General features: G+C 37.6%; 3 protein-coding genes across 10 annotated transcripts in view; 1 reads left to right on the top strand and 2 right to left on the bottom strand.

The window, feature by feature from the left end:
• Nucleotides 1-2,501, bottom strand: part of ccl39.2 (chemokine (C-C motif) ligand 39, duplicate 2) — a 6,717-nt gene extending 4,216 nt beyond the window's left edge. The window contains exon 1 of the mRNA XM_007558503.2: nt 2,235-2,501. Within this exon, the coding sequence (XP_007558565.1) occupies nt 2,235-2,295 (61 nt within the window). The 5' untranslated portion in view covers nt 2,296-2,501. The remainder of the gene's footprint in view (nt 1-2,234) is intronic.
• Nucleotides 2,502-8,959: 6,458 nt separating this feature from the next.
• LOC103142517 (uncharacterized) lies at nt 8,960-13,224 on the bottom strand. The gene is made up of 7 exons (XM_016674504.1): nt 12,941-13,224; nt 12,668-12,823; nt 12,465-12,591; nt 12,271-12,367; nt 9,485-9,644; nt 9,282-9,408; nt 8,960-9,182 (listed from the first exon to the last, which is right to left on the bottom strand). Exons 1-7 carry the CDS (start codon nt 13,032-13,034, stop codon nt 9,074-9,076), a joined length of 870 nt encoding a protein of 289 aa, XP_016529990.1. The 5' UTR covers nt 13,035-13,224; the 3' UTR covers nt 8,960-9,073.
• A 73-nt stretch (nt 13,225-13,297) lies between these two features.
• The window catches only part of anln2 (anillin, actin binding protein 2), a 16,339-nt gene continuing 11,188 nt past the window's right edge, over nt 13,298-18,448 (top strand). For 4 of the 8 annotated variants that reach the window (XM_016674520.1, XM_016674514.1, XM_016674518.1 and 1 more), the window contains exons 1-8: nt 13,298-13,354; nt 14,499-14,589; nt 14,686-14,853; nt 15,098-15,181; nt 15,520-15,704; nt 15,883-15,975; nt 16,267-16,356; nt 16,869-16,953. In XM_016674520.1, coding sequence (XP_016530006.1) covers nt 13,313-13,354; nt 14,499-14,589; nt 14,686-14,853; nt 15,098-15,181; nt 15,520-15,704; nt 15,883-15,975; nt 16,267-16,356; nt 16,869-16,953 — 838 coding nt within the window. In that variant the 5' untranslated portion in view covers nt 13,298-13,312. Of the gene's footprint in view, nt 13,355-13,389; nt 13,729-14,498; nt 14,590-14,685; nt 14,854-15,097; nt 15,182-15,519; nt 15,705-15,882; nt 15,976-16,266; nt 16,357-16,868; nt 16,954-18,448 lie in introns of those variants that run through there. The other 4 variants (XM_016674516.1, XM_016674515.1, XM_016674517.1 and 1 more) reach the window with 4 other exon arrangements.

Raw genomic sequence — 18,448 nt, 5'->3', positions numbered from 1 at the left:
ACTACTTATACTTAATTGTCACAATATATAATTTTAGTATTTAATTTAGTATTGTTTTAATCTATTATAATGTATTGAGTTCTGCTCCGGGACAGGGGATTTTACAGGCATCATCCACCGACTACTATGTTTAAAATAAAAATATTCAGCAAACGGAAAATTTACATTGTTGTGCTCACATGACCCAGGTTACTTTAGTCAGATATTTAAAAATATATATATTTTGTGTATATTTTATTCAAATATTGTGCTTTATCCATAGGACCTGTTCTGTCCCTATTCTCAAGAATCCCTGATAAATCATGACCTCCTGTAACTGCGTTTTTTGTTGTTGTTTTATGCCGTGAGTAAAATGTTTCCTCAAGTCAGATGCAAACATGTACTCACTAAAACTCTTAAAACCAACATTTATGACCTAATGGACTGGAAATGGAGACCGTTCTCAGGTTGTAATTTTTAATCTAAAATAATTTTTTTTAGAAAACTGCATCTTCCTACATGCCATTTGTGACTTTTCTATATTATAAAAGAGGAAGTTTTGAAAATGTTTGAAGATGTAGGTCTCTGTGAAATTAGTTGGATGACCACCACTTGTGAGAACGTTTTTGCGTCAGGATCTTCCTCTGAACAGGTATTACAACCATGGACGTTTGGAAAGCTTTCTGTTTTCCCAACGATACTTCCTGGTTTTGGCTCTGCATGTTTGATTTTAGCAACAAACCCCACATAAAACTTTAATGTTGCCCAACGGTTGGGTATTTGATGCTGGTTTGCTTGGAGTAAATCAATTATTTTAAGAGCATTTCTTAATTCAGCATATGAGGGAAAATTACATCTTCAGACATTTTGACAAATGCAAAATAGGGTTGTACTGATTCCAATTACAGATCTATAAAAAAAAAACTGACCTGCCGATTCCGATTTTGGCCGATACAGATGATTTTGTCGGAAATGTATTATAGCATGTATTATAAATATAGCAAGAAAGTCGCCGAGTTGGCAACAGTGGGGTGAATATTGTTAACTACAAATGTGCAGACTTGACCTGGTGGATTGGTGTGTGAGCTAAACCTCTCTCACAGCAAAGTAAAACCTTTGCCAGTAGATAAGATTAGATAAGATTGGCTTCACGTGTAAGTATCGACCGATCGATTGCCGATCTTACAAAATTAAGAAAACTGACCGATTTATCGGCTGGCCGATTTAATGTGCAACCAACGATCCCTGGTATGTAGAAAGTATAAAAACAGGACATAATAAGAGAGCCGTCCCCGTACCGTGATTCAACAGCCACCATTCTTTGTAGTGTGATTCCACTGGAATACAGTGTTGTATCGCTTGGCCCAAAACAAAGAATCTTGCTTTAATCACTTAAAAAATGTTATTTTGCCTCAGGTCAACGTGTTCTCCAGGCCATACAATCTTTTTCCAACAGTAAAACTAAAACTTGCATTTGATGTTTCTTTTCAATTTCTTGGCTTCATCTAGTTGCTTCAGCACCATCCAAAGCTCTTCATTTGTTTTTGTTTTTTTTGTTTGTTTTTTCCATTTTAAAGCGTTTGAGATAATTTTTAGCTGTGCAATCAATTTCTTCACTTCTGCATATACTTCCTCCTTTCCAAAACAACTTATTAATCAAAGTATTCTGTTTCTCTGATGTGACCCGTTCTACTTAGAGTCTCAGAGAACAATGCAATAAACAATAAATAAATAAGCAGAATCTGAAAAAAAAAACTGAAAATCTTTAAGGAGAATGTCTGACGTATCACTTTGTGAGATCAACCTCAAGTACTGGGATTACTCAGAACAATGATCCAGAGACCAAGCTATCAATTAATCAAAATGAAGATTTTGGAGTGGCCTAGTCAAAGTCTGGAATTATAATATAGGTTGTTGGCACTCAAAAATGATTCACTGTGGCTGATTTTAAACAAATCTGTGAGTGAGATTGCGCCACAGTATCTCTGCAGCATAAACATACTAAAAAAATCTATAAAAGACTTATTAGTAGTGACACAGATAATTGGCAATTACATTTTCACATATGACCAGATTGGTTTGTATAGCATTTCTCCTTAAATTAAACCATTCTTTGAAATATGCATTTTGTCTACACTCTGGTTATCTTTCACACTAAAATATTTTTTGAATCAATAAATAAATAAAACAGCAGAAACCCGTGAGTGTTTGCTGGTCGTCGTGTGTGTTGGGGTGCAGAGAGGAGCCAGACTTACGCATCGCATTGCAGCAGTAGACGGCAAACAGCAGCAGCAGTCCCACGGTGAGAGTCTTCATGTTTACTTCTCTTCAAAGGTTGTGGCACGTTTGAAATGATCCATCCTCGAAACCTCGACCTATATTAGCCTGATTGCGCTCAGATCTGCATATTCATGAGCGGATGGGAACTTCTGGAATTCACCAGCCGTCGATGAACTTTGCTTCGAAATCAGGCCAAAGGAAGTTGGGGGATTTGGTGGTGACCCTTTTCCTCAGTACCCGATGTACGCAGCATCTCCATCTAGTGTGTAGTTACATAATGTTTATTCCTGATTGTTTCCACCGTGCAAATCCTTTCTGCACACTAGAGTAAAGAACAGCAGAGTCCGTTTTCCACAAAGTGAAAATCGGCCTTTTTCAGTGAAAAGTTTTTAAGGCCGTCAGTTCACCCTACAATTTAACAGCTTTTAGTACCATCAATGCTACTAAGAGATAAAACAGTTTGTTTTACTGAGATTTGCAAACATTCTCTCCACCTCTGGTTTTTGATTAGGTTGGGACTTTGACAGGGCCACTCCAATATCTTAACTAGTATTTGTTTTTGTTTTTTTCATGTTTGCTGCTGTCTGGGTTTACGCTTCTATTGATGATCCGTTTCAGTTGACGAATAGTTTTACATTTGACTCCAGGAGGCTTATCACATGGAGTTCATGTTCAATGACTTCAAGGAGGTCGAATAAAACCCCAATATCATCGCCCCTCCAACACCGTGCTTGACTGTCGCTGTGATCTTGAGCTTGTCTATTTAAACAACATTGTTCCTTTTGTTATTCATTCAGGTTAAGCCAACCACATTCATGCTGCCTTGTTCTTTTTGGAAAGAAGTCTTTATCCTAGAAGCCAATTTGAACATTAATTGTGTGTGAACAGCGTGAAAAGTCTCACATGATATTTATTTATTGCCGTTTCATGTCTAATTAATGCCAAGTGGACCTCGTTAGACGTCTTCTGGCCTTCATTGAGCTGAATGTGATGCTTTATTGACACCAAGCATAAAGCAGTTTTCAGCAGAAACCATTTCAAATTGATTATATGACATGTAGCTGTTTTTTATAGCTTGATATTTTTCTTTTTTCTTTTTATTTTTCTGTGTTGTATTTGTTGCTGCCTTTTGGTGAGGACTCCCTTGAAAAAGAGGTTTTTAATCTCCATGTTTTTTTTATGTCCTGGAAAAGAAAAGACAGCAGTTTGCTCACTGATTGTGTATTTACTTTTGGTTGCTTGAGGTTTAAAAGAATAATCTGAGACACAGATTTCAGTTTACAGACTCCGATATTATAATTAATTTTAATTGAAAGAAATTAGACTCAACATGTTTCCTGTTACCTTTACTGGAATTGAACATGACAGATAAATTGTCACTGAATTTAAAGTATACTTAATTATTACATTTTTGTCTGATTTTGATGCATCCATTCAGTCTGTGCCTCAAGTGGAAGAGTCTTGGTGTCTAGTTTATTAATGATGAAAATGGAGCAGGAGTTGGAAGGATTAGTCAGTTCTGCAGCAGTGTTGTAACTGAGTGAAGAAATGAAGCTCTCAATTTAACGACTCTTAAAGCCCATCTCCTCATTGAAAAGGCTCAATGGAGCTGGTCTGACCTCTGACCCCTGACCAAAAGGGTTCCTGGTCAGCTGGATCCTGGAGAGATTTCTGTGAAATCCCACTGACCAGACCCGACCCAGAACTCGTTGGAGGGACGACATATCCATGTGAACACGGATCCCCACAAGAAGCTAGACAATCCTGCTGGTGTCAGGGGCTTAAATCCAACGACTTGATCTCAGAAAAGTGGAAAACACAGATAGATGGTGGAAAATATTCCTTTAAACGTAAAAATGATTAGTTGTAAAGAAGATAATGGTGTCAACAGTATATATGCATGTTTGTTTCTATTCATTTCAGTTCAGAAATACTTTATTAAGCAAAGAGGAAATAGCATTTTGTTGAAACTCAATGTATCTGAGGTTTTTGTGGACGCTGATGGCGGTCGACACAAAGAATCTCATGTACCCGTCAGTATAGCAGCGGCTCTGAAGACACCTCTGACTGAAGATTATCTATCGTGTTGTTACAGTCTCCTGAAAGAGATGCTGAGTGTGGCCCAGCATGTTATTCATTTTATGAAGTATCCTTCCTCCTGAGGAGTCTCAAGACTAAACAGCAGCGGTCCCAGTGTAGAACCCTGTGGAACCCCAGAAGCTTCTCTGGTGTTTGTCAGTCACACATCATTTGAAAATTGAGTCTTCTAGAAGATTTTACTCAGATATGTCCTGATTATGTCCTGATGACGTGGTCAAATGAAAAACTAACATTCAACAGAATTAGCAGTAAAGCTGGATTATAAATAACACACAGCATATCATCTCTGCAACCAAATAATCAACATATGGTGAGAGTGGGTGCTGTCATGGTGTTTCTCTGTCTCATGTAACAAGTTGTAGTTTGCTTCGCTCCGGCTTTACGGCTCTGATAACATCTAAAAACCAAGATTGTGGGAAAGTACCGATGCTCTGAGTACAATCTTTGACCCCAGCTAATCTTCCATTTATATATCAGTCTTTCCATGTACCTTTCTGCTTATATAAACTAAAAATGAATCTAAGATGTGGAATATGGATTATGTTCATGAAATCAGATTACGTTTTATCAAAGCTACATTCACTAAAAATGTTTCTGATTTGTTGAAGTTAAATAAGGTTTTACCACCTGCTGTCGTCTTATCTCGACATTTACAATATTACTTAACAAAAGAAGTCAAATATAATTTTTTTCTTTGACCTAGATTCACCCACCTCTTGTTCTGAAAGTGGGCAGCCGGTGTGATTTTTGGTGAAGATAAGGCCTGCAGGCTGCATCAAAACTCAGCAGTTTTTTGCGATGCTATCGGAACAAACCACTGGCTTTTCTGATGTTGATCTCTTTAAGTGGGACAAGGTCAAATGTTAGGATACATTTTCTGCAGCAAGTGCAGTGCAAGGGAAACCTCACTGATTTTTATCTCAATGTGGAAACAGATGCGGTGTGTGTTCGTGCAGAATACCGCTGCAGATCTCTCGATAATCTCTGAGAAAACAGAACGTTTTCAGGTGTGCTGACACTCTAAAATCCCCAGAACCTCAACAAAGATCCTGCATCGTAAAACAAGAGATAAAAAGTTTATGGTAACATTGTTAGACCCTTAATACTTTACAGTTTATATACGCTTTCAAAATTACGTTACAAAATCATTAAAACACTTCAGAGTAAGTTCAAAATCAGATGTTTTTTTGCTTGTTTGTTTTTACTAAAAATGTCCAATGTGTTTTTAAGCTGCAGGTAATTTTTTGTAAAGATCTGTTGTTGTTTTTTTACATATTTGTTGAAATTTTCACTACATCCTGATTGTATATCATGAGACAGATATTCTGTGAAAATCCTGTTGTTCTGTCTCCTCCCAGTGGTCTCACAGACATCTGCAGAAATGCAATGCTCCCAGTCAGAAACAACCAATCAGAGCCAAGAGGAGGGCCTTAGTGCTGTCAATCAATCTCAGACTTGCCATTAAGCAGACATCCCAGTTCAAATACTCTCTGGTTCTGTTGTGATCATCTGCTGGATGATTACATCTTATCTTTTGGTTTTGCTGTGTTTTGTGTTTTTAGTTAATCTTTTACCTCAGTGTTTCACTTTCCCGGTCTTTTGACCATTTTTTCCTCATTTGTTGATCCACTCCCCTGCGTACCATCCACAAATCAGACTCCCCTGTTTAAATACTCCTTGCTTTAGTTATTCCATGTCAGCTGCTCTGCTGTCCATGAAGCTGTTTAATGTGTTTTCTCTTCATTAAAATTGTCCTGTTTCACTAAATCTGAGTCCGTCTACAATTATTGCTTTGACTTATTTGGATTTTCTCCTTGACAATCTGCCTGATTCTTTGTCCTCTTAGTTTTCAGATGTTTCCTTGTCTTTTACTCAGCATGTGACACAACCTACTCACAACAACGTTCTAGATCTTGTTATAACTCATGTCCTGTCTGCAAACACTCTTTCAGTTTGAGACGTACGTTTGTCTAACCACAGTTGTATCTTTTTTACTATGTAAGAGTTTAATCTTTAGGAACTTTCTAAAAGGACTATTTGGAAGTGCAATGTTACCTCTGAAGTGGCTTCCACATGATATTCCTACAGATATTTTGACATTTTTATTGACTTTATTATGATTCTGTTACTTTGTGACATGAACAAGACTTTTAAGACATTCACCACAAATCCACAGTAAAGAAACAGCATGTCGAAGCATTTCATTAAAAATAAGAGATAAAATGGAGAAAAAGTATTGGAGGACATTTATGTAAAAGCAAATGTATAGCTAGTTAGTGTAGCACCCCACTGCTCCATCACCTGTTCTCAGGGCAGAACTTTAACTCACTTGCGGGGTGGCTACTTGGGTTCGTGATTTTCAGGTAGATACCACGCAGGTTTACCTCATATGAGTAGCATTTACTCCACTACTGTCGTCTTTCTGTTGCCTTCCCAGTAAAATAATCCAGACATCCACGCACAAAGTTGCTTTTCTTATTTATCTTCCAACACACAAACTAACCTGGCTTCTTCTACCCTGAACGGTGGTAGGAATTTAACACATATCAATCTCTATAACCCCTTATATACATTTACAAACATTAACAGTTCTTAAACTTACACCAACTTCCCATTTCAGCATATAACTTCACACACCTTCTCACACAGGGCCCTCACTCTCACACTTACAGTCCAATACCCTTTGACGCTTCCGTTGCCGCCTGTTGATGTTTGAGTTCGCTGAAACGACCGCAGAAGTCCTCGTTACTTTTCCTCTTGTTGGAACCGGGTGGACCAAACGAAACCGGCTCGCTCCGCCGACGTCCTCACAGTCACCGCTGCTTCGGTCTTGCTGCGTTACCCCAAACATGTGCTCCGCTGCAGTGTCCTCTAATTAGTAGCAGTCCTCATTAACGGGTCCACACTTCCCATTACTCAATTGTGAACTATCCTCCGCGTATAATCTTATTTGTAACTCACCAACTATGTTTAAGACGAATTTTTTGTTTCCTGTATTGTTCCAATCCCTCTTTCTTTTTTTTCTCCCCTCTCTCCTTCTGCTCTCGTTCTCCTCTCCTCTCCCAGAATCCTCTCTCTCTCTCCTTTCTTTCCCTCCGTACACTTCACTTCCCCTCGTAAATCTCAGTAACTCTCAGACATAGGAATTCATCCCTCTCCGTACTCTACAATAGGTAAATCACCGAAATATACATTTATGTAACTCCCTTACCCATTCTTAACCCCAGTTACCTATCAAAAGACATAAACCCCCACGTCTTGTGGTTCTCAAACCCCAGGGCTACATTAGGAAATTACAATACAGCTGTAATAGAAAGAGATTTGTATTTTTCCACACTGATTTAAAACAATAAAATAATCAAAGAACTCATTTCAGACAAAACTATTTCCACGTCTCCAGTGTGTAAATCCCCCCACCTCCCATCAGACGTGAAATCCAGAAATCCAGAATATAAGTTTCATTGTAACTTAACAGCAAAGTGGAGACATAAATCTATAAATTCTTCTCAACAAATGAGAAATGTTGCATAATTTCTGAAAACTTTCATCAGATTTTCAATAAAAGATTTAATTGACATTGTTAATTTGTTGTTTTCCATCGGTGCCATCAAATCCTCTTCTGAGAAGAAGTTCTGTTAAAACCTTAATGTTTGATAAACACAGACTTCTATGTTCCCAGTTTTAGTTTTAGATTTAATCAGTTAAATCATTTCCTCATTGATAAACAGATATCTGAACATTTCTAGTTCACTCAGACCACAAACACGTGGATCTGAACAAACTGTTTGCTATAATTCCTGGTTATTCCACCAAAATATTGATTTCTGAACTCTTCCTGATTTAAACACTGATTTAAAACATTAGTGTTTTTTTTATTTATTTTTTTTTATTAATATGAGCTTGTGTTTTGGTTTGGTTTGGTTTAGTTTGGTTTTTATGCATTATTTGAGCTCTGAAATCACTGCATCTGTTTTGTTTCTTTGATCATTTTTCATTTTCTGTTACTAAATACAAAATTTTTGCTTGGAATTTCGAATACATGCTGTCAGTAATTCATAGTGTAAATGAAAAGTCTTCATTTTACTCAAACATACACCCTATGAGAAGAAAAATAAGAGAAACTGATCATTTTAAATGGCCTCTTAATTTTTTCCAGAGCTGTATATTTATGGGATCTGTTAGTTTTGTAAAGGACCTTATATTATAACTTAATGTATCATGGCTAGTTGTGATTTTAACACTCAAACTCAGGCTAAAACACACATTGTAACATGAGAAAATATATATTTTTCAGTCTAATGTATAAATGTAGACAGATTTTTTTCTTTTTGGATTTTGTTGACTTTGCTGTCATAATTTTTTGGATCTTTACTTGATTTTCTTGATTTTCAGTTTCTGATCCCAGTTTTTCATTTGTTTTCATTCTGTGTCAATTTCTCGTTTCCCCTCAGCTCTTCCAGTCCTGCCCTCCATACGTTTAATGGTTCCAGATAATCCAGATTTACCTCCCAACGCATGTTGTAGTTGTCAGAAACTCAAACACTGACTGTAAAGTTTAACATCAGCAAAAGACACAAAAGACAACGCCAGGTCAAAAATGTCTGAGCATTCACTTGTTGAAGTTTATTTAAATACAAAACAAATTAAAGCTTATTTATTCCAAAAACAACAGGCATTTCCATAATGCATTGCACATAAATACAGTTCAGGATCTTCATTTTTGCTGGCCGCTGCCTTCAGAGTTGATCAGTCGATTGTAAGCCTCCTCAACCCACCCAGTGGACGATCTGAAGCAGATCAGTCGTCCCTTCACAGTCTCTACTCTGCAAATTGAAAAATCAAAAAAAGAAATCAGTTTTTATCCTCTTTGCACCTGAAATCCAGTTTCTTCGTCTTGTTGAAAAAATAAAAAGCAAACTCACATGAATCCTTGTTTTATGCAGGAGCTGTGGGTCTTTGTTATGTCCACAATCCTTTTTGCTGGTACTCTGTTGTTGCTGAATTGGTCACAACAGGTTACAGGACCTGTGTTGAACTGTACTCCCTGAGCTGTGAGGAAAGCAAAACGAGTCAGTATGAAAATATCAAATGTGTTCAAATTAAAGATCAAACAGAGATCACTCACGCCTGGCGTCGCAGCAGCAGGCGATGAGCAGCAGCATTCCTACGGACAGGCAGAGAGTCTTCATGATGCTGTTGGTGGAAGATGATGAAGGCGATGATGTCCTGTTGCTTCTCGTTTTGCTATGATTGTGACTGAGCTCTGCTACGCTTATAAATCCTGTTCAATGGGGAAACCGAAATTTTTTTTTTTTTTTTTGAGGTGGCAATTTTTCCAATCTAAAATTGCCTGCAAAAAAATTCTTAATGGTTAAAAAAAGAATCCATTTCACAGGGGAGAAAAAGTTAAACCGCTGCTGCTCAGTTTCACAACGTCACCAAAGTCACTGACCACAGATGGGTTGCAGAGATAAAGATCTGGCATGACACTTTACTCAGCATTTGTCTTTGTATTTTTCCTGGAAGCTGTATCTGTAAAGATGAAGTATATCACACCTTCAGTATTTTGAAACCGACGTTTTTATACAGAGCAGAATCACGTCTAGATGCCACTTTATTTGAACCCATTGGTTGATTTTTAATGGCTTTCGGTCTTGTGCAAATTCAGCAACACTTTGTCCAAATCCAAGTTAACCGAGGTTGAGTGCTCACTGTGGAGGCTGTGGCAGAGTCAAAGTATCAGGGGTGCTGTGGTGGCGCCGGGGCAACGCACAATCCACGTATTGAGCCCTTAGTCATCATAGTGGTGGTCACAGGTTCAATTCCCAGGCTCGTGACATTTGCTGTGTGTCTTTACCCTCTACTTTCAAATAAAGTCCACAAGAGCCAACCAAAACCTTTAAAAAAATATATGATATTTCACTGACCCTTGACCTTTTATTACTTTCTTGGGTATCTTATATCTCCATCGTGGAGCACAGGATCATAGTGACATGAGCTGAAAGGAATGTATTAAAGTTCTTGAACGTAAATGGAAAACTGTTTGAGGTTGAAGGTTATTATTTTACATTATTTTGTGTCAAACACAAAATAATTGACGTCAATCTAGGCACATTTCTAAGGTTTTGGGATTCAAAAGGGGTTTGACCAAAAAGATCACTTAGGTCAAAAGAATATATATATATATATCCTGATGATGGTAACGATGTTTTGAGGATTGACAAGATAAAAGGCTAACTTTTTGGAAGATGCAAGTCTTGTTACATCTGGCATAAAACGAAAACGAACATCAAGAACCGTGAATGCTGCCATCTACCAGAAAGTCCTGATGGAGAATATTCTGACATCAGTTTGTGACCTCAAGCTGAAACACTAAGATTAGGCAGAAGAACAACAATCCAAAGAGCAGCAGTAACTTCATTTTTGTTGGAAAGAAAAAAATAAATGTATGTTTGGAGAGGCCTAGTCAAAGTCCAGCCTTAAATCTAGTCCAAAAGTAATATCATTTCATTTCAATGTGGCTGAAATGAAACAATTCTGCAACAAAAAGTGGGTCAAAGTTTATTCACAGTAAAAGACTCAATATCAGTCATCACCAGCATTTGATGCTATTATTATTGCCATGAATAAAATTAAATTAAATTAAATTAAATTAAAGTAAAGTAAAGTAAAGTAAAGTAAAGTAAAGTAAAGTAAAATAAAATAAAATAAAATAAAATAAAATAAAATAAAATAAAATAAAATAAAATAGAATAGAATATACTTTATTGATCCTTAAGGGGAAATTGTTTATCGGTCAACAAGCTACTCCATCCAAATTGTTAAATATTAATAGTACAAACATAACCACAAGCAATAAAATGTATTATATAAATATATACATTTTTATGTATAAGAACTTATATATATGAATAAAATAAATATGTAAGTAAATAAGTAAAATAACAAGCCTGCACATGCAACTATAAATAATCTATAAATGAGTGCCGAGAACATCAGATTTAAGTTTCTCAGATTTACTCAGATTACAAGGGTGGCAGTACTAATTAGGAAACCAATTTCATTTTAATATAAGTTTGATATAGGTTTGTTTAGATAGCTTGTTTAAATCAAATAAATTTTATATCTACCCAGTCTATCTGTCTGAAATCACTAAAAGGGAATTATTTTAAATGCTTAAAATAATCTATCTCCTATTTATTTTTGAGTAGGTGTACTAGCCCTTTAAAAAGGAAAACTTAAGTCAGGGCATTAGTCATTGTCTGGTTTCTGACTGTAAAGATTTCCATATTATGGTGGGTCTGCATGTAATTCTAAGAAAGCTATGGCCAGACACAATGTTATTTTTAAAATTAGAAAGTCAGAGTTCACAGTTTCAATGGCTGCTGGATTATTAATATAAACTGAAAAGTTCTGTGTGGAAACGCACCATGATTCAGTTCCTCTGTCTATGCAAATCTGTTTGCAAACAGAGAGATGAGGGAAACTTTGATCTCATCTCTGCTGCGAGATGAGATCAGAGATAAGACTGTCGCCGCAACATATTTAGATTGCAGCTTTCACACTTATGTCAGTGCAGCGAAGTCGCAGGTCGTCGTTCAAAGGGACTTTCAGCCCTGCAGCCATGCTACAGTTAAACCAATCAATACGATAGATAGATAGATAGATAGATAGATAGATAGATAGATAGATAGATAGATAGATAGATAGATAGATAGATAGATAGATAGATAGATAGATAAAGTTTAACAAAAGACACAAAAGACAACGCCAGGTCAAAAATGTCTGAGCATTCACTTGTTGAAGTTTAATTTAAATACAAAACAAATTAAAGCTTATTCATTCCAAAAACAACAGGCATTTCCATAATGCATTGCACATAAATACAGTTCAGGATCTTCATTGTTGTAGATTGATGCCTTCAGAGTTGATCATTCGATTGTAAGCCTCCTCAACCCACCTAGTGGACGATCTGAAGCAGATTAATTGTCCCTTTACAGTCTCTACTCTGCAAATTATAAAAACAAAAGGAAATAAGTTTTTATCCTCTTTCCACCTGAAGTCCAGTTTCTTAATTTTGTTGAAAAAATAAAAAGCAAACTCACATGAATCCTTGATTCATGCAGAAGCTGTGGGTCTTTGTTATGTCCACAATCTTTTTTGCTGGTACTCTGATGTTGCTGAATTGGTCACAACAGGTTACAGGACCTGTGTTGAACTGTACTCCCTGAGCTGTGAGGAAAGCAAAACGAGTCAGTATGAAAATATCAGATGTGTTCAAATTAAAGATCAAACAGAGATCACTCACGCCTGGCGTTGCAGCAGCAGGTGATGAGCAGCAGCATTCCTACGGACAGGCAGAGAGTCTTCATGATGCTGTTGGTGGAAGATGATGAAGGCGATGATGTCCTGTTGCTTCTCGTTTTGCTATGATTGTGACTGAGCTCTGCTACGCTTATAAATCCTGTTCATAGAATTGTTAATGGTTAAAAAACATCCATTCCACAGAGGAGAAAAAGTTAAACTGGTGCTGCTCAGTTTCACAACATCACTAAAGTCACTGACCACTGAAGTCACTGACCACTGGGTTGCAGAGATAAAGATCTTCCAGAAGGACTTTGCTCAGCATTTGTCTTTGTGTTTTCATGGAAATTGAATCTGTAAAGCTGAAGCATATCACACCTTCAGTGGTTTGAAACGGAAGTTTTTATACAGAGTAGAATCATGTCTAGATTAGGTTAGATGGAAAATAGGTGGAAATATGAGAGAAAAATAGTAATCAAATGAAGAGTATCTCTGTTTCCATCCGAGTCTTTATCCAAAATCGACAGCGAAGTTATTTAATACTTATTTTATTATGTATACTAATACATAAGGTGTGCCCACGCCCATTCCTCGAGAGCTGCATCCAGCAGTTTTTAGATGCATCTCTTTCCCAGCACACCTGAATCAAATGAGCTTCTCATCAGGCCTCTGCAGAGCTCAGCGACTGCTGGTGAGGCAATATAGTTTATTTTAGTACAGTGCAATAGCTTGGACCTCTGATTCCAATGTTATTGCAGTACTGATGTTCCTTTTTCGTGTACATAACAGTAAAACATTGATTTGAATTGCTTGTTTAATTGTTATGTAATGAAATACAGGTCTCCGACATTGTTTGATGACAAAACGTCGAGCTGCGCGGATTGTCAGTATATTACGGTAGGAGGAAGAGTCCATTTGTACGCTCCGCTGACGTCAGAGGACCCGCTGAAATTCAAAGTTGGAGAAGGACGCTGCAACACCTGACGACAAGGAGGCTGTTTTCTCAACTTAATGCAACCTAGGTTTGACCTGAATAGAATATAAGCTTTTTAGGCATATTCTCAGGTAACACACTAACAACTAAGCTGGCTCTTATGTTGAGAAATTCAAGCTTTTTTTCGCTTATAATGTCAACTCGAAGCTAAGCTAACGTTATGATGGCCGACAGTAAATAAGATAGCTCGGTTTAAACACACAACATCTGTTAATGTTGAAAGTCCAACTCTTGATATTATATTTTGTCAACCTAAAGTTAGTTAAAACAGTTGCCACTTAGTTTTGTTTAGGTTTCTTGTGTTGGCTTGAAAACTGTGTGAGTCACCTAGCGGAGCAGCTAACAGCAGAACTAGCTACCTGTTTTTACCTGCGTTTCATTTGAAATTTACCTGCAGCGAGTCTGAGCGCTTTGAACTGGGCCTTGTCACGTCTCCTTCCACAAAGGTCTTCTGTGTTTACTGTATGTAGTTATGTTTCATAAAAATATATTTTAAGTCTAATTTGAACAATTGAGGGTTTGTTTTTATTGAACATCAACAGATATGTTGTATGTAAACGGCTGAGTACCACATGGTCTCAGTTATTCAAGCTAAGCTAACCTCTGATAACCTCAAAAAGCTGTCAGTGTGGTGAGATTGATGCAATTGCTTTTTTGAGCTGTGTTCATGTGTCAACATCTGATTGTATGTTATGATTTTGCATTCTTGAGCAACTGGAAAAGTACTGAATGAAACTTTTTAAGCAAAGTTGTTTAATGTGTGTTTTGTTATAGTTGACTCTGCTTTCATATTTGGAGAGAAGAAAACCTTCGACATGGTTGTTTTTGTGTCTGTTTTTAGTTCATCATGGAAGCTGGGCAGGAAAATGGCAGCAATGTCACTCTAAAGAGGCCTCTGTCAGACACTGAAGACAACAATGTCCCTGCAGCAGGTGTGCTTTTGACACCATTTACTACAACGTTAAGAACCGAGTCTTTATATTTGTACTGTGCCAATCTTTAGCAAGCATTTGTTTTTGCTGTTTCAGATGTAAAAGATGGACTGAAGCGGCGGCGTCTGGAAGCGGCTGGACAGGAGAACCGGAGTCCTGAGCCGTCCTCATCCGGACGCCTAGCGGAGTTCCAGGCAAAACCGGACACACCAGTGATCCCGTCGGTCCGTTCACGAGTCCAGCTGCTCGCCCAGAGAAAAGACGGTAACTTCATCTAGAACTGCTGACGTTGGCACGCTTATGTTGCTTACGTAAACTCCAACCTCAGATTGAATCACAAATAAAAATCACATCTGCCTTCAATTATTACTGACGATTTCCTGTTGGAATCAAGTCTGACTGTAATTATAGAAAGATATGTTGATGATATTTGTCAAAATGTTGCTGAATTGTTGTGGTAATGCTGGCATCACACTGCACTTCGTAATGGTAAATGTTTTGTTTTTAGGTTTTTTTGCACAGCGTTCTTTCTCTCATCCGGGAAATGAAGGCCCATCGGTTTCCAGCAAGGGTGTCGGTGAGCATCTTCTCGGTAAGGATGCAAATGAGATCACACCTTTACACTCGTCTGTAGAGGAAGTATTATCTCTGTGCTCTGGGGGAAATGATTTCTTTTAATTTTTATAAGAAAAGAAAGCAGAACTAATTGCATCACTGTTTTCTTAGAAAATGGGGTTGTTTTATCGCCAGGTCAATAAGAATGTCAAATAAATGAATAAAAGTGAATTATAAATGCTCTGAATATTATTTTGGAAATGGTTTAAACCAAAGAAAGTGTTTTTTGAAGCAGTTTTGTAGGCTAAGTAACTATTTATTTGAAACATTGGCCAAGAGTCAGCATCTTGGCTGCTTTTATTATTATTTTTCCAGGTGAGGAAGAATTTCATCAACGGCTGGAGCGTTTTAAGGCACCAGCCTCTCAGGCCGACACCACCCAAACACCGAGCCCTGCCAGCTCCTGCCTACGGCCCCGCTCTGGCTTCGTGTCTGGCATTCAGCAGAAACTGCAGTGCACAACGACACCCAGCTCCAAACAGGCTTCCATCATACGCCAGGTCAGTTCTACTGCTGCTGCAGATACTGGGTCTGTCTGTACGTCTTTGATGTTTGAGTTTGCCTGTTTTTCATCATAAAAGGACTGACAGTCTGAATAGTGAAGTTATAAAGGCTTGTTGGCAGAATCTGAATGTTTTTCTAGCTTTTATTTTTTATTATTATTTTCCTTTTAATCAGGAACGGGAGCTGGAGTTAAACCAGCTGCCTTTCCAGCCAATCAGTAAGAACGCTTGGCTGAAAAGATGCAGCTCAGATTCCTCAATAACTCAGGTGGGTTTGCGGCTTCAGTCCCATTTATCAGGAGTAATTTTATGTAAATTATAGTTTATGGGTTTGATTGAACCTGTTTGGAAGCTTTACTCCTTTAATTGATCCATTTTAACAAACTTTCAGTTGAGTTTTTCACCAAAAGCCTTTTCTGATTCTATTAAATGACCATTAACACACTTTATAGCACTTTCCTCTATCTTTTTTACTGTTTATTTTTAGAAATTTGCTTGCTGCGTTTGTGGTTGACTCTTAACATTTGCTTTCTGTATTACTTTATTAAACCATTAAAAGGGAGGGCCTCCTGCTGGCTGCTCTTCCCCCTCCTCATGGGTTCCTGTGTCTAAAAGGACTTTTTGTTGGCCTCCCATTCAGCCGTGGGATGTGAGTCTGTGATTTAAATGTAACTTCACTGACTGGCCACCTTTTGCACTTTTAACACGTGGGTAAAATGTGGAGTGGTACACATCAAGTTGGATTTAAAAAGGTCACCTCTTGGGTGATGTGGTAGTGAAGGGGTTTAAGCACAACCCACATATGGTGGCTTTAGTCGCAGGTTCGCTTCTCGGCCTGGTGACCTTTGCCGTATGTCTTCCCCCTTCTTTTTTACTCACTTTCCTGTCGATCCATTATCAAATAAAGGTCAATAAAACTTAAAAAAAAAAAAAAGATCACCTCTTCAGGATTTTACATTCTTTCAGCTTTGACACAAACCTTTGGGACAGTTGTGTGGTTTGGGGAACATCATTTCTTTCTTACACAAATGCATATTCAAACAGTTTTGACTTGCATTTTTGACATTTGTTTACCTGAATATCACAACAACCCTTCCTCTTGTATCCTGATGTCAATACTCTTTTATTTATTTATTTATTTATTTATTTTTTCTTCAACAGGTTCCTGGAGACGTTGAGATGAAAGATGGAAGTTTTACTGAAATGTTGACATCTGTGGCTACGACACCTTCTGAAAATATGGCGGGTAAGAACATTGACTGAACTTGTTAGTCTTGAAGAAATCCTAGAATTGAATTCAAGGATCTGAATGAGAATAAATAAACTTTAGTTTGAGTCTCAGGTTAAATAAAACATGATAAATTTCTCTGCTCTAAGACTACAATAGAAAAAGTGGGCATTGTGACAGTATTGCTGTGCCCGTACAGAAGGCGACTAACTCCATTTTCATTTGTAGTTTCTTCATCACGATGTCCCCACTGCTCTCCCTTTATTTCTGGTCATGTTGCTCACTAAAGACAACAATTTGTGGACAGTGAGAGTGTTTGAGTTGCCAAATATGTTTTTAAGGGAATGGCATCTGAAAATTTCTACCCTTCCAGTAAAAAAAAAAAAATTAAAAATCTTAAATCTGTTATTAAAGGTTAATGTGAACTGTAACAATGTATGAAACATTGTTTTTGAAAGACCAGGTTTTGCCCCCTTATTTTAACAGATTTGACTAAATTATGCTGATTTGACATTTCTTTGCATTTGTTTTGTCAAATTCACAAATTTGACTTTTCACGACTCCAAATATAGTAGATTCCCTTCCTCTGAAAGGAAACAAGTTTTCCAGTTTCCTTTCAGAGAAAATTCAAAAGATCAGAGGATCAATCTGCACATCCACTCCAAAACCAGTACCGATGCTGTGCCCAAACAAAACAAATGCAGGAAAAATGACCCAGTTTCAGCTACTTCATTATAAAACCCTTGAAGAAATTATAAGTCAATTAAGCTCCAGTTCCTGCTGTCTGGATGTCCTACCCACACATTTCTTTAAGAAAGTCCTGCCTGTTGTTGCTAATGATCTGATCCAAATAGTAAACTCATCGCTCTCTTCAGGTGTTTCCCCCAGGCTTTGAAAACAGCTGTTATCAAACCACTGATAAAAAAAGAACAATCTGGACAAATCACTACTGCAGAATTACAGGCCGACCTCCAACCTCCCATTCATCAGCAGAGTTATTGAAAAAGCAGTTTTTAAACAGTTAAATAATTTCCTAACAATAATGAATAGCTTTGACTCCTTCCAGTCTGGTTTTCGTGCTCACCACAGCACGGAGTGTTCAATGACATCCATATAAATACAGACAGTGGGAGAACCACAGTGCTGGTTCTGTTGGACCTCAGTGCAGCTTTCGACACTGTTGACCACGACATCTTACTGAATCGACTGGAGAGCTGGGTCGGACTCTCCGGTCCAGTGCTCTGGTTTGAATCTTGCATAAAGAACAGGGATTTCTTTGTTTCAGTTCTCATCGGAGAGGTCAAAGGTCAAATGTGGGATACCCCAAGGTTCAATCCTAGGACCACTTCTTTTTAATATTTATATGCTCCCACTGGCTCAGGTTATAACAGGAAATAAGATTAGTTACCATAACTACGCGGATGATGCACAGCTCTACATCACAATGTCACCAGGTGACTCTGAACCCATGCAATCACTGAACAGATGCTTAGAACAGATAAATGTGTGGATG

This window comes from Poecilia formosa, unplaced genomic scaffold, assembly GCF_000485575.1.
Source record: "Poecilia formosa unplaced genomic scaffold, Poecilia_formosa-5.1.2 Scaffold97, whole genome shotgun sequence".
Lineage (NCBI taxonomy): Eukaryota > Metazoa > Chordata > Actinopteri > Cyprinodontiformes > Poeciliidae > Poecilia > Poecilia formosa.
The sequence above is the reverse complement of the archived record's forward strand: the minus strand, read 5'-3'. Positions and strand labels throughout refer to the sequence as shown.